General features: G+C 54.8%; 1 protein-coding gene and 1 non-coding gene across 2 annotated transcripts; both read right to left on the bottom strand.

The window, feature by feature from the left end:
- Positions 1 to 335: 335 nt before the first annotated feature.
- EEF2 (eukaryotic translation elongation factor 2) lies at positions 336 to 12,040 on the bottom strand. Its single transcript, XM_054050360.1, has 15 exons — positions 11,888 to 12,040; positions 10,487 to 10,701; positions 9,107 to 9,288; positions 8,813 to 9,024; positions 7,809 to 7,987; positions 6,817 to 6,922; positions 6,391 to 6,504; positions 6,109 to 6,247; positions 5,377 to 5,572; positions 4,930 to 5,188; positions 4,198 to 4,305; positions 3,752 to 4,105; positions 2,165 to 2,347; positions 1,946 to 2,078; positions 336 to 760 (listed from the first exon to the last, which is right to left on the bottom strand). The coding sequence occupies exons 1-15, from the start codon at positions 11,888 to 11,890 to the stop codon at positions 567 to 569; spliced, it is 2,577 nt and encodes an 858-aa protein (XP_053906335.1). The 5' UTR covers positions 11,891 to 12,040; the 3' UTR covers positions 336 to 566.
- LOC128849304 (small nucleolar RNA SNORD37) lies at positions 6,697 to 6,763 on the bottom strand. The gene has a single exon (XR_008447315.1). It is a non-coding gene; the product is annotated as a small nucleolar RNA SNORD37 (small nucleolar RNA).
- Positions 12,041 to 15,966: the final 3,926 nt, after the last annotated feature.

Here is a 15,966-nt window from a genome sequence, read left to right as displayed (position 1 = left end):
GCGCGGAGAAGTGGGCGTGGCCAAGGGTGGACGCGCTTGTGCTGCTCCACCACCACCACCCTGAGTCCTCCCAGCCGCCGGGGGGCGCTCACTGAAACCCCTTAAAACACCCCAAAAACCTCATCGTTTTCACCATGATCCGATTTTATTAATTCCAGTGGCACTAATACAGGCGGCGATGGTCACGACGGAGTCACACTGCAGGCGGGTATTTCCCCCCCTTCCTCTTAAGTTTAGATTGATTTACCCTATTTCTAGGAGAAAGGGAGAAATGCGGCGCACACACCCCTTGTCCCCATCACGCTTTGGGTCAAATAAATACAGAATTGGGCAAATCTAGTGGAAATGTTTAGTTACAATGGCAAAGATGAGTCATGTGCAACACAGAAACCTATAAGGCTTTTTTTTTTTCTCTTTTATCATCCTCATTTAAAGTCTCAAATCGCTATGAAACCAATTAATTAACAATGCCAAGAGATGGTGATCACAGGCGTCTACCCCTTCGCACGGGCATTTATACGCTAATTAATTTTTCCCTCCCCACTCCCAGAGTCTGAGGAGCTTAATTAGAGTTTGTCAAGGAAGTTATCAAGAGCGGGGATGCCTTCCTTCAGGCCTTTGCGTTTGCGGGTCTCAGCCACCACCTGGAAGGGACGGCTGGCGCTGTCAAAGGGATCACCAGGCAGGATCTGCCAGTGGTCGAAGACGCACTGCGGGAAAGCCTGGCCCCCTGTGTTGGACCTCAAATCCGCTGTGAAGCCTGCGAGGAAGAAGAAAAGGGGTGAGGAGGAAGGAACAGGCACAGAACAGCATCACCTGCAGCAGAAACCACGGTTTCCAGGACAGGTCTAAAGCCAAGGAACCCACACCAGTATCCAAAAGCCTGCAGAGATGCCACCACAGCACCTCCGCCTCTAGGAAAAGCTGGGGAAGAGGCTCCAGGCTCACTCTGGCCTTTCCAGATATCAAAGGGGGCTGTGATGCGATCAAGGAGGTACAGTTGGAGGAGAGGCTCCAGGAGACCTCACTTTGGCCTTTCCAGACACCAAGGTGGCCTGTAAGAATGGTGAAGTCAACGATATGGACTTGGAGAAGAATCTCCATACAGACCTCACTGCAGCCTTAAACAGGGTCTATGACAGGGACAAACGAAAGAGCAGTTTGCCCAGAACAGTGATGGAGTCTCCATCCCTGGAAAGGTTCTAAAAGCATTTAGATGTGACACTTTGAGCTGTGGTTTAGTAGGGATGGTGGCGTTGGGCTGATGGTTGGACTGGGTGAGCTTAGATGGTCTTTTCCAACCTTAACAATTCTATCATTCTCCAATTTTAACAGGGCCTGTTGTGATAGGACAAAGGTAACGGCTTTAAACTAAAAGAGGGGAGGATTCAGACTGGCTGTAAGGAAGACGTTGTTGACAAGGAGGGAGCTGAACGCCTGGACCAGGTTTCCCAGAGCAGTAAGAGAAGTCCCATCCATGGAAACATTAAAGGTCAGGTTGGACAAGGCTCTGAGCAACCTCCTCAAGTGGAAGATGGCTCTGCTCACTGCAGGGGGCTGGCACTAGAAGACCTTGAAAGGTCTCTTCTCACCCAAACGACAGTGTCATGTTGGATTCTTCCCACAGAAGACACAATACAAGAGGAAATGGCCTCAAGTTGCACCAGGGAAGGTTTAGGTTGGACAGTAGGAAGTATTTCTTCATGGAAAGGGTTTTCAAGCACTGCCAGGGAAGTGGAGTCACCATCCTGGAGGGATTTAAAAGCTGTGTGGATGTGGTGCTTAGGGACATGGTTTAGCAGCGGAACTGGCAGTGCTGGGTTTACGACTGGACTTTTAAAAGGTCTTGTCCAACCCAAAGGATTCTACAAATTGTTGCCATCAGACAGCTGGCCACAAGGATCTCCCCCAGGGCTGGGATCCCGCTCTCAGGAGTGCCACTCACCAAAGGATTCGTTGACAGGCAGGTAGGCCTTCACCACAAACATGGGGGTGCCAGCCACCTGCGTCTCCTCGAAGACATGGCCACGCTTCCTGTTCAGCACGCCGTAGATGCCACCCACCACCTGCTCCGGGCACTGTGGGAGAGAGGAGTCAGCACCACAAACCACCCCTCCCCACATCATCTTCACACAGGATCCTCTGGGACAAGGAGAATCCTTACCTGGATCTCCACAAGGTAGATGGGCTCCATGAGTCTGGGCTGAGCAGTGAGCACACAGGCGTACAGGCATCTCCGGGCAGTGGGAATGATCTGCCCGCCTCCACGGTGGATGGCATCAGCATGCAGGGTGACATCATGCACATCAAAACGCACCCCACGCATGTTCTCCTCGCACAGGACTCCCTGGAGAAGCAGAGCACACATCAAGTCAGGGAACTGAAAATATTCCCTACCAAAAGGTTCTGACCTCTCAGTTTTCAGGCATTCCTTGGAATCAAGTCCTGAAGTGAGAAGCACAAGAGCTCGCTTGCCACACCAAGGAGCTGTTTGACAAAGCATCTTCCTTGCCCAGGATCCAAGAACGAGGTGCTCCTCCTGCGGCTCCTCAGGGAAGGCCTCAGGTAGAGAAACCACCCACCAGGACCACCTCGCAACATCTCCAATGTTCTGGGTCAGCAGAAGTGGAGCTGACACACATTTATGATGCTGCAATTAGCCAGGAAAATGGTTTTTTTACACTAACTGGGACAACAAAACTTCTTGGCATTTATTCTTCTCCTTCACACCAAAACTAACTGAAACCTCTCCTGCTGCTGTTCCCCACCCACCTGATCTCCCCCGCTGTTTTGGAGTCATCCCCAATCTAATCCTGAACAAACAATTCCTAATCAATGGCAGACCTTTGCCAAGGTTCTCCTTTTCTTTGATGCCAGGTGTGTTATTTATATCAGGTTTTTCTCCCCATCACTGCAGTTTGCTCTCCAAAAAGCTTGTTGCTCGCGTTAAGCATGTGCTGCCACAATTAATTGTTCTGCAGCCCCGGGAAAAAGTTTTGCCTCTATAGGCCATTTTTTGTCTGTCTAAACCCTGTCCTACTGCCACTGATCTCAGAAGGGGTAAAAATCCATCGTCCTTATGCTAATGACCAGAAAAGCTAAAAGTGACTTCGTTCCAGTCCACTCCTTCTGGAGCTGGAGGGTGTCTAGACAAGGGCAAAGTTGGTGAAGGGTTTGAAGCACAAGCCTTACAAGCAGTGGCTGAGGGAGCTGAGGTTGTTTAACCTGGAGGAAAAGAGACTGAAGGGAGTTCCCTATCACTGCCCTCAACTCCCCAAAAGGAGGTTGCAGCGAGGTGGGGGTTGGTCTCTTCTCCCTGGTAGGGACTGACAGGAGAAGGGGAAACAGCCTCAAGGTGTGCCAGGGGAAATTTAGGTTGGGTATTGGGAGGAATTTCTTTACTGAAGGGATTGCCAGGCCCTAGCAGAGGCTGCGCAGGGAGGAGTTGAGTCACCATCCCTGGAGGGGGTTTAAAAGATGAGCAGATGTCATTCTTTGGGACATGGTCTAGTGTTGGCTTCAGCAGAGCTGGATCGATAGTTGGACTCAAAGGTCTTTTCCAAATGAAACCATACTATGATTCTGCAATACTGAGTTTTTGTCCTAACAAACACTTCTGAATTACAGATCTGTTTCACTGTACGTGACAGCTTTCCCAACATCTCTTGGAGCAGAGAGATGAGCAGGAACCATTTATGACACTGCCCGGTGCCTGCCCAGAGCAATCCCAGCCCGGCATGATCCTCTTTACCTCCTTTGTTGCCCACTGGAAGCCGGCCACCACGCTGTCCTTGATCTCGTTCAGGTACTGCACTCCCTTGGTAATGTCGGTCAGGATGTTGGGGCCGGTGCCATCAGGACCGAAGCACCAGATCTTCCTGGCTTCGGTCACGTCCCACTCATACTTCTCAGCCAGGTAACGGGCTCGCTGCTTCAGCTCCTGACGGGCAGTGACCTCGCCCTTGTCAATGTCTTCAGCCAAGCCATCTGGGAAGGGCCGGGCCTTCATGTACAGCCTGTTGTGTTTGTTGGGGGACTTGGAAAGGCACATCACATTGGATTCCTCACTGACTGTCTCACGGTAGGAGACAACGGGATCTGATTTCTGTGGTGACAAGAACAGCAGTGAGCCACCAGGCAAGCAGCAGGTCAGACAGTGTACCAGAGCTCAACAACAGCTCTGCTGCTGCAGCCTACCTTAATAGGAATGCAGGCGTGGTCCTCTTCCAGGTCCTTCAGGCAGATCTCCAAGTGCAGCTCCCCTGCGCCAGCGATGATGTGCTCCCCAGACTCCTCAATGATGCACTGAAAAGAACATTTACACAGGTGAGGCTCTCAACTGCAACGCAATGAAAGCGTTCACACATAAAATAGTGACTGTCTCCAGTTGGTCTCTTTGATTCATTGAGATCCTTTTAGATGTTCCTTCCACCAATCCAGGGACAACTCGGCACCACCCCAAGGTGAAACCACAGAATCATATCATGTGTGGCATTGGAAGGGACCCACAAGGATCATAGAGTCCAACTCCTGTCCCTGCACAGGACACCCCAACATTCACATCGTGGAGCTGAGGGCATTGGCCAAATGCTTCTTGAATATTGCCAGGGCTGAGGCCATGACTGCATCCCTGGGAACTGTTCCAGTGCTCCACCACCCTTTGCGGGAAGAATCTTTTATTGATGTCCAAGCTAACTCTCCCCTGGCCCATTTTCCTGCCATTCCCTCAGTTCCTATCACTGGTCAGCTCAGCGTCTGCTCCTCCCCTTGGGAGGAAGCTCTAGGAAACGCACTATTCCTTCCCACTCTGGCAGAGATGGGACCAATTCTTAACTCAAGACTTCTCTGCCAGCACTCCCAATATAACCACAACAAAAGGCAATAGCCTCCTGCATCAGGAGGGTTTCTCCTGTCCCCAGAACCACCCACCTGCACCATAGGGTCAGACTTTGCCAGGCGCTTCAGCCCCTCCACCAGTTTGGGCAGGTCTGCTGGGTTCTTGGCCTCCACAGCCACACGCACAACGGGGCTGACGCTGAACTTCATGACCCTCATGTTGTGAGCGTGCTCAAAGGTGGTGATGGTTCCAGTCTTCACGAGGAACTGGTCGACACCAACCAGACCAACAATGTTTCCACAAGGCACGTCCTCAATGGGTTCAACATAGCGGCCCATCATGAGAATGGTCCTAGCGAAAGAGAAGGCTGTTATATTCAAGTTTGAAAGAGCAGATGTCCCACCAGGAAGCACCCTGGAGCGGAGGCAGCAGACTTAAGTGAGCAGCCAAGCACTTGGCCTGGTCTGAGGTGAGAAGAGACACAAGACCATGTTAGAAACACAAATCTGAGCCACAGAGCACACCCAGCCAGGACTGACCTTTGAATCGGCTTCAGATACAGATCCTCCTTCTTGCCAGGCGTGTAGTTTGGTCCCATGATTCTGACTTTCAAACCAGTTGAGACGAGACCAGAGAAGACACGTCCGAAAGCGTAGAAACGTCCCTTGTCAGAGGTTGGCACCATTTTAGAGATGTACATCATCAGGGGGCCTTTGGGGTCACAGTTCTTGATACCTGGGAGGAGGGGAAGGGATCAGCTTAGTTCAGTACCATCTCTCACAGCCAGTAGACAAGCCCTGTCCCTCCTCTCACCCCAAATCCCAACACGAGACCAGTACCCACTGCTGCCCCAGTGCACTGACTGCTGTCTGCACAGCCCAACCAGAGAGGAAGATCACATTGCCAAGTGATGTTTTAAAGGAATACAGGCTCAGCCTAAGCCTGTCACACACTCAGGCTATTCCCAGCTTACTTTCCCCCTGGAAACATACAAGGTCAGGTTGGATGGGGCTCTGAGCAACCTGATCCAGTTAAAAATGTTCCTGCTCCCGCAGGGGGCTTGGACCAGATGACCTGTAAACATCCCTTCCAACCCCAAGCATTGAGTGATTCTACTTGTCTAGCTCAGTTTCTCCAGCATACAGCCATGAGCTAGTAATCCATACTCAATCCTTGTTTAATCTATACTAGAAAAGTGACAGACTCAAGAATTAGAGCAGCTACCAAGCTTGGAGAGCAAGATGGTGATGGGATTGTTGGAGCACTCATACCTATGGCAGCCTCATCATCTGGGGGCCCCTCGTAGAGCAGCTCGCAGCGGTACTTCTGGGCTGTGACCGGAGAGGGCAGGTGGATGGTGATCATCTGCAGCAGGGCATCTCCAGCAGGCAGCCACCGCCTCATCACGGCCTGCACAGAGACCAGAGTAAGATCTGAGCAGATCCTTCACAACCTTCCCCCCAAGCAGGGCTTGTAGTTGCTTAGAACGCTGACCCAGCTGGAGCAGCGCAACTACTGATTTCCTCCCCACAAACCATTCAGACTCATCTCACCTTCAGCAGGGGTTTGCCCTCTTTGTCCTTATCTTCACTGTCAAGCTTGATGTCCAGTTTCTCAATCAGTTTAGCCGCCTCCTCTTTCTTGAAGTTCATGATTGCAGTGAAAACCTGGTACAACAGCAGCAGTCACGAACATCGCCCGGGACCCAGTTTGAAGAAGCAGCACCACAAATGTCTCTAAAGAGAACCTCTGTTCTTGCTCATCACCCAGCTGAAACCATTTGGAGGCTGAGACACACACTTGCCTGCACAACACCTCCTACAGCCTCCCTGCCCACACCAACTAACGAGCTAGGCTTGTGTCAGATATTTAAATTTCTTCAATCAGACAAGTCAGGTCAAAGTGAAGAAATTTTCCATCATCACACACAGGAACTGAACCAGAGACACCAGCAAGGGCTGAACACAAAAGGAACCCACCTTGAAGATGGGGTCAAGGATGAGCTGGCAGAAGGTCCTGGGCAGTTTCTTTCCGTCAGGGCTGGTAGCAGATTTGCTGAACTTGCCTGTCGCAGGATCAAAATATCTGGAGAAAGAATCAAGTCGAACAAGTATTAATGCTTGCTTCAGCTATGGAAGCATGGCTTGTTCTGCTTGCTGAGGCCAGAGGAAAGAGCTGCTGAGTGAGAACCTTCTCCATAACTTCCTTCATTTTCAGAGCTCACCAAAACACAGTGAACTGATGCTACCAGCTCAACAACCCTTCCCCATTTCTCTCCATTTCCTATCCTGCAAAGATTTCATGGGAAGCAACTCTTTCACTAGAATCATAGGCTCTCTAGGTTGGAAAAGACCTTTGAGATCATCAAGTCCAGCTGTACCTGCCCACTACTAAACTAGATCCCCAAGCACTTCATCTGCCTGCCCTTTAAACCCCTTCAGGGATGGGCACTCCACCTTCATGGGCAGCCTCTGCCAGTGCCCAAAAACCCTTTTCAGTGAATAAACTTTTCCTAATATCCAATGTAAACCTCCCTTGGTGCAACTTGAGGCAATTTCCTCTCATCCTATCACCTGTCATTTGGGAGAAAAGCCCAGCACCCACCTCACCACAACCTCCTTTCAGGCAGCTGTTGACAGTGCTGAGGTCTGCCTTCGGCCTTCTTTTCTCCAGGCTAAACAACCCCAGAGCCCTCAACCACTCCTCATAACCCTTGTTCTCCAGCCCCTCCACCATTTGTTTCTCTTCCCTGGACGTGCTCCAGCCCCTCAGTGTCCTTCTTGTAGTGAGGGGCCCAAAACTGAACCCAGAATTTGAGGTGCAATAGGTGCGTGCAGCACACAGATGAAGCCACTGGAGCAGGACCATAAGCAGGCAGGACCACATCCTCCCTCCTTACCTACCTTCCACAGCATCTGTCTGCGGCTGCAAAGCTGCATTGGAACTCGAGCTAAGAGCAGAGATTCCTCACCTGTCTCCCCACAGCTTCTTCATCATGTCTTCTACTTTCTTGGCACGCTCAGATGCGTTCAGCTGGGCATCACCCTTGGCAGCAAACTTTGCAACATACATTTCAGCAAACTGTTTCAGAGTGAAAGCCCAGCCGTGCAGGCCAGAGCCGAAGCCGACTGTACCAAGCACTGGATCAATCTGAAAGGGAAGAGGAGAGCTGGATCAGAGGAACGGCCACAGCTCTAACAGCTACACAGCCTTACAGCAGTCAGCACACACAGTGCCAAACAACTGTCCGGGACAAAGAGCACGAGGATGGAGCTTCAGCACTATGTAACCCTCAAACGGTTCTGTGACAGCCTGACCACGTGAGCTGTGTACCACAGAACTGGATCAATTTTTCACAACTTTGAGCACCTAAGTGCCTAAACACCTCAGCAGCTGCACATGTTCGCATGTAGTTAAGATCCCAGTCCTTTGTGGGGATGATCAGCCACACATGAAAGCCCACAGCACACAGGAGAGTGCTCAACAACAGCAAAGCACAAGCATTTTCTCACAACCAAGAGCCCTGCTCACTACCCAGGAACCCAGCAGCGCTCAGAGCACAGGGACAGCAAACACCTCCAAGCCTCCTTCAACTTCAGAAAGCAGCCAGAGGACGGATGCTGCGTGGGAGCTTGGGATCTCTCATCACCCAACATCACAGCCGTGACAGAAGGTGTCCCTGCTGATGGCAGGCGGGTGGAACTGGGTGATTTAAGGTTCTTTCAAACCCAAACCATTCCATGATTCTATGTGGGCAGGAAGGTGTCCTACAAAACAAGGACACCTTAGTATTTACAATCCTTATCTGCTTGGGATTTCTACTCTCAGAGGAAAGCCAGCAAGAGCTCCAAACCAGCCCACTCCCGGGTAGGACCGGTGCCTTCATTATCCTCCTCTCACTTCTCTCCTTGGGGCAGGAAAGCAATGAAGGGCCACAACTGCTCCCTCCAGTTTCAAGCACAGCCTCCTGCTTACCATGATATTTCCCATGGGGCCACTTTCTCCTTCTCCATACGTGGAGATAATGACGTTCACGTTTTCCACGATGCGCTGGAAGGTCTGGTACAGCTCCTCTGGCTCCAGCTGCAGCTCCAGCAGCGCTCGGTCCATCTTGTTCATCATCAGGACAGGCTTGATCCTCTCAGCAATGGCCTGACGCAGCACAGTCTCTGTCTGCACACACACGCCTGCCAAACACAGGGAATCAATTATCCTCTTTAAACTCACCCAACATACGCTACAGCTGCATACGACTGCAGAAAATCTTACCAGAAACACAGTCTACAACAACCAGGGCACCATCAGTGACACGAAGAGCAGCAGTAACCTCCGAAGAGAAGTCCACATGCCCAGGAGAGTCAATCAGGTTGATCAAGAAGCCAGAACCATCCTTGCTCTGCTTGATGAAGGCCAAATCGTTTTCAGAGAGCTCGTAAAATAGAGAAATAGCTCTGAAAGAAAAGGAAAACCATGAAAATTATTATCTACACACTATCCCTTCCCAGTGTGTCAAAATAGCCTTTTATCCCATAGAGACAAAGATGCCTGGGCTTAAGGATTTCTTGAAGTGTATTCCTGGGAGGCCAATGTGGGAGATAACCTGGAACCCAGGCTAAAATCTTCCCTTACTATGCTCCTCTGGAGCCATGCAATATAAAGAGCCTGAAGAGGATTGTACCTCTTCTAGTTAAGGATTTATGCTTCTCCTACCAGGTCCAACAGCCTTTCTGACCTCTTTTGATGCCCCTCAGGGTCCTCAAACCACCCATGGTGACAAAGCCACTGGAGATGCTTCCAAGCCAGTCTCTGCAGGACTCCAGCAGACACCAGCCACACCCTACAGCCCCAGAGCTAAAATGAAAGGCTGAAGCCAAAGCTCTTGTTGCACATCTACCGCCCAGTGACCACGGAGGCGGCACTCTGATTCATAGAATGGGGTTTGAAGGGATCTCAAAGCCCATCCAGTTCCAACCCCCTGCCATGGGCAGGGACACCTCCCACTGGATCAGGGGCTCCAAACCCCATCCAATCCCACCTTGAACACCCTCAGGGATGGGGCAGCCACCACTGCTCTGGGCAACCTGGGCCAGGGCCTCCTCACCCTCATCATGAAGAATTTCTTCCTAATGTCTAATCTAAATCTTCCCCCATCCATTTACAGCTACTCCCCCTTATCCTGTCACTCCTTGCCGTTGTAAAAAGTCCCTCCCCAGCATTCCTGGAGCCCCTCTCAGTCCTGGCAGGTGCTCTAAGGTCTCCCTGGAGCCTTCTCCAGGCTGAACAATCCCAACTCTCTCAGCCTGGCCTCATAGCAGAGCTGGTCCAGCCCTTGGATCATCCTCATGGCCTCCTCTAGACTTCTTCCAACAGTTCCATGTCCTCCTTATGTTGGGGATTCCAGAATTGGACACAGGATTCCAGGCAGGGTCACACAAGAGCAGAGTAGAGGGAGAGAATCCCCCGCGAGCCAATCAATACTTGCTCTCTTAATTAAGCAATCAGCATAAGCAAGAGCTGAGCCTCTGAACGAGGCCAGAGAACACCATCTTTCATCTTGCAATCAAACCAGTGGGGGACTCAAAGCCCCTCCTTGAGCTTGGATCACACAGTGGGAACAAGAAAGTCAACGCTTGAAGGGAGGGAACTCACGTCGATTTGATGGTAATGCACCGTTCCTGCTCATCCTTTCTTGTGTCGGTGAAACGGGTCTCCCCCGCCCGGGCAGAGGCGATGATACCAGCTTTGCATACCAGAGAATCGGTCAAGGTTGATTTGCCGTGGTCGACATGGGCGATCACAGACATGTTTCGGATGTTGGCCTTTTTGTCCATGATGGCCCGTATCTGGTCTACTGTGAAGTTCACCTTGAAGAAGGAGAAAAAAAGGAGAAGAAAAGAACAACACAAAGTTTAAAGAAAAGGCTTGACCATTCCAGGAAGCCAAACCAACGCCACAAATACCTGCCATCACCACGTATGCCCACACCGACACCGATTCTGCCTGCGCAGCCGGCGTCCCACCACAGCCCACAGCAAGGACACGACAAGCAGCAGAGCTCGCAGCGCAAGCGCCCAGCGCACTCCCTCCCCGCCTCAGCCCTGCGTCAGCCGTTCTTTGCGGCAAACCCCGGTTAACGCCAACCGGGAGGGAGCTGCAGCGTGGCAGGCACTTGACAGCCCGGTACGATCGCCCCCGCAGCGTTATATAAAGACACCGCAAAGGCGTCAACACCACTACGATGCTGCAGCACCGAGCCCCAACCGGGCACCGGCACAGCAGAGCCCCCCTATGGGGGCCCACACCGAATCCCAACCGGGCACTGGGACAGCAGGGCCTCACGGTGCTGCACCACTGAGCCCATAAACAGGCAAACAAGTGCCCTACGAGAGCCGCCACCGAGCCCCACCGGAGCAAGCAGGGCTCCCACAGGGGCGGGCTCACCGACCCCCAACCGGGCAAGCAGAGCCCCAACTGGGGGCCGCCTCACCGAGCCCCAGTCGGGCAAGCAGGACCCCCGCGAGGGCCGGCACCAAGCCCAAACCGGGCAAACAGGGCCCCCCCCGGGGACCAGGACCGAGTCCCAACCAGGCACCGAGACGGCAGCGCCCCACAAGGACCGGCAGCAAGTCCCAACCGAGCAAGCATGTGTCCTACGAGAGCCGCCACCGAGCCCAACTGGGGAGAACAGGGCCCCCACGGGGGCAGCCTTACCGAGCCCCAACCGGGTACGCAGGGTCTCCATCTGGCAAGTAGTGGCCCACGGGGGCCGGTACAGAGTCCCACCGGGCACCGGGACAGCAGCGCCCCACGGGGGCCAGTGTCGAGCCTCAAACGGGACAAGAAGGGCCCCCACGGGGGCTACGGCTCCGCCAACTCGGCCCCCTCCCCGCCCCACACGCTGCCCAGCCCCCTCCCCTCCGCAGCGGCCCAGCCAGGCCGCAGCGGCCGCCGCGGTACTGCGGACCCTCCCGGCTTCGCCATCCCCCTCACGACAGCGAGCGCGGAGCCCTCCCTGCTCCCCCGTGGCGGCGGCGGGGCGCGGGGCCTCACCATGATGGCGGATGGCGGCGGATGCTGCGGGGCGGGGGGGTCACAGCAATGGCGGCGGCAGCGGCCCTGTCTCCCTGCCGAGCGCAGAGCGGGCGGAAGAGAACGCTGACGTCAGCCGCCCCCTTCTTATCCTGCGGCGCCGGCCGGGGGGCGGGGATGCGCCCAATGCGCATGCGCCGAGGCGACGCTCTGTCCCGCAGTGCGTCGAGAGCTCGATGATCGAAGTGGGGTGATGCTGCCTTGCCGTTCTGTCCCGTAGCGCGCTCTATGGTCGGGAGGACCAGCCGGCCGCGGCGGAACCACGTGGCGGCGCAGAGGGGACGCGCTGGGGGACTGAAACCTCCCGCCCTGCCGGGCTCTGCCCAGGCTGCAGCGGGGCTAGCACAGAGTAGGACCCTACGAGGGCCGGTCCCCAGCCCCGCTAGGCGAGCAGTGCCCCGTGAGGACCGGCACTGAGCCCCACCGGGAGAAACGGGCGCTATAGGGGTGGCGCACCGAGCCCCACTGAGCGAGCAGCGCCCCGTGGGGGCTTCCACCGAGCCCCATCAGGCATACTGAGCCACACGGCGGCCGGCACCGGCCACTTGTCCCCACCCGCCGCTGGTAACGGGTGGGAAGCAGCCCCGGGGACCGGAGCCGGTACCGTGGGCTGTGCCCTCCGGTGCGGACGGAGGCGCTGCTCTCCCAGCTCCGAGGAGGACAGCGGGGCAGAGCCCGGTGCAGCCCCGGCCCCGCAGTGTCCGCCCGCTGCGCAAGCGCTGGGGGGTGCACCGGGCTGGGGAGACGGCACCGTGGCTACCGTGCGGCCACAGAGCTCGAACACCGATGCTACCGTGCAGCCGTAAAGCTCGGGCACCGGGGCTACCGTACAGCCACAGAGCTTGGGCACCGGGGCTACCGTGCGGCCACAGAGCTCGGGCACCGGGGCTACTGTGCAGCCACAAAGCTCGGGCACCGGGGCTACCGTGCGGCTGCAAAGCTCGGGCACCGGGGCTACCGTGCGGCTGCAAAGCTCAAGCACCGGGGCTACCGTGCGGCTGCAAAGCTCAAGCACCGGGGCTACCGTGCAGCCGCAGAGCTCGGGCACCGGGGCTACTGTGCCCTTGTCACCCCTGCACCAGGATCGGGGCCTCTCACTGCACCCCTGGGCTCAGGGCTTCAGCGGGGCCACCGTGGTCCCTTGGGAGCCCAGTCCATCCTTGGGCTGTGGTGCAATTTCTGAGGCTGGGGGATCCGGAATGACCGTGCAGCACCAGGGAAGAACCGCACATAGTTTGGGGCCAATTCCATCCAACTTGGGAAGAACGGAACTCCCCTGAGATCATCCCAGTGAGCTCTGGGTGGTGAGGAGAGTTCTTGGAGCTAGGAACAAATTAACGGGAGATGGACAATGGAAGAGGGACCCTAGACAAGGGGATGGATCTCTCCTCTATGGCATAAATATTCCCCTGCTTTATCCTCTCCAGCATCACAGGAGGCCACAGCCCCACCTCCACCAGCACCAGAAAGCTCACAGGAACCCAAGCCACTCCGTCCCCACACCTCCTCACCCAGCAGTGGCCAAATTCCCAGCACAATCCCATCCCATAGGTTCCTCCACCATCACCAGTCCCAGGCAGGGACCAGCAGGACAGTGGTGGAGCTGCACCCAGGATGGGTTTGGCCCCTGGTGGGACTGAAGTTGAGGTTTCCACACCAATCATTTGAATTTTTAGCACTAATATTGCCTTTTGCTGCACTGGAGGGGAACACTGATTAATGTTTTGGCCTGCCTAGGAAACTGGCTAATTGCCTTTTGGCTTAATTAGCTCACAGGGTGGATGACAAAGAGGAGAAGATGCTGGAAAACGTCTTGCAGTGCTGTGTTTCACCCTGACTGCTGCGGTTCCCTCCTGGGAACTCAGCCCAGAGCCGGAGGGGCCGGGGCTGTGCGCTCGCTCCTGGACCCTCCACTTAGGAATGGAGCAACCAGACCCCAGCGAACAGCATCGGAGTTAGGGGGAGGATCCTTTTTACCTACAAAAAAAAGGTGTTTTAATAAGCAATGGGTCATTGGGGAGAGCATCTTCTCCCCAGGCACCTGTGAGGGCACAGGGAGATCTCTGGGATGACACTGGCATGGAGGAGCTCAGTTTTGGCCACATATTCCTTGGCAGGGAGTGTGGCCAAGGGGGAGGTATGGGCAGGAGCCTGTTGAGGTCCCCAAAGTGGACACGTGGAGCTGAGCAGCATCCCTTGCTTGTGGAGGACATCGGGAGAGGTCTGGCAGGACCGAGGTCTGAGATTTAGTTCTGGAATCCTCAATGTAAGAAGGATATGGAGCTGTTGGAACGGGTTCAGAGGAGGCTACAAAGATGATCAGAGGGCTGGAGAATGTCCAAACGACGACAGGCTGAGAGAGTTGGGGTTGTTCAGCCTGGAAAAGGCTCCGAGGAGACCTTATAGCGACCTTCCAGTACCTGAAGGGGCTCCAGGAAAGCTGGAGAGGGGCTGTTCACAAAGGATTGTGGTGATAGGATGAGGGGCAATGGGGATAAACTGGAGAGGGGCAGAATTAGATGAGACATAAGGAGGAATTTCTTCATCATGAGAGTGGTGAGACACTGGAGCAGGTTGCCCAGGGAAGCTGTGGCTGCCCCATCCCTGGAGGGGTTCCAGGCCAGGTTGGATAGGCCTTGGGCAGCCTGATCCGGTGGGATGTCCAGTGTGTTGGAACTGGATGATCTTTAAGGTCCTTTCCAACCCAAACTATTCTATGATTCCAACAGGAAAACCTGGGATTTGCAAGTTCAGGTCCAAGCGTAGGCTGCCAGGAGTGAGGAGGATGGTCAGGCCAGAGTCCTTAGGGTTTCTCCGATGAAGGTACAGATTCAAAAGTGTGGGTTTCAGTGTTTTTCTCCAGTGTTTTCTCATCTGAAAAGCCTACAAGAACCCCCTGCTTGTCCAAAGCGTTTCCCAGCCAAGCCACGAGTGATCAGATCCAGTGCTCCCCAGTTTAAGGGCAAAACCACAGCCGGACATCAGTGCCAGAGACACTCAGACCACAACGAAGCACCAGCAACCCCATCCCTCCCTCGGCCCACAGCCCGGGCAGGGTCCCTCCAGGCTGGACCTTGTGCTGCCGTTCTCAGCCGGGGGTCCTGGAGGAGGAGAACCTCAACGTGAACCGGCAACGAGCGCTCGCATCCCAGAAACCAACTGTGTCCTGGGCTGCATCCAGAGCAGTGGGACCAGCAGGGAGGGAGGGGATTCTGCCCCTCTGCTCTGCTCTGGGACCTGACCTGGAGTCCTGCGTCCAGTTCTGGAATCACCAACATAAGAAGGACATGGAACTTTTGGAGGCCACGGAGATGATCCGAGGGCTGGAGAACCTCCTGTACGAGGACAGGCTGAGAGAGTTGGGGTTGTTCAGCCTGGAGAAGAGAAGGCTGCGGGGAGACCTTAGAGCAGCTTCCAGTGCTGAAAGGGGCTCCAGGAAAGCTGGGAAGGGGCTCTGGATCAGGGAGTGCAGGGATAGAATGAGGAGGAATGGTTTTCAGCTGAAAGAGGGGAGAGTGAGATGAGATTTTGGGAAGAAATGTTTTGCTGTGAGGGTGGGGAGGCCCTGGCCCAGGTTGCCCAGAGCAGTGGTGGCTGCCCCATCCCTGGAGGCGTCCAAGGCCAGGTTGGATGGGGCTTGGAGCCCCTGATCCAGTGGGAGGTGTCCTTGCTCATGGCAGGGGGGGTGGAACTGGATGATCTTTGAGGTCCCTTCTAACCCAAACCATTCCAGGGTTCCATTTGGAATGAAAAGAAGCCTGGAGAGGTGAATCCTAAATAAGGCCAGAGCTGACCAGTACCCGTGTTTTGCAGCCTTCTTGTGCTCTGCGACACTGGGCACCCCTTAGGGCTGCAGCACTTTGGGGGTCCCGTGCCCCCTTCCCGGTGCTGTGGGGTCTCCTGGGGGCCTGGGGGGGCCTGCAGAGACCGGGATAAACTTGCTGCACCCATGGGAGCTGCAGGATGTTGGGGTGCTGTTGGCTGAGGGGGTTCCTGAGGATGGCCAGGAGTTTGGGGGTGATTGGGGCAGGGCACCCCCG

Source organism: Cuculus canorus, chromosome 27, assembly GCF_017976375.1.
Source record: "Cuculus canorus isolate bCucCan1 chromosome 27, bCucCan1.pri, whole genome shotgun sequence".
Taxonomy (NCBI): domain Eukaryota; kingdom Metazoa; phylum Chordata; class Aves; order Cuculiformes; family Cuculidae; genus Cuculus; species Cuculus canorus.
Note: the sequence above shows the minus strand (reverse complement) of the source record. Positions and strands in the feature narration are given on the sequence as shown.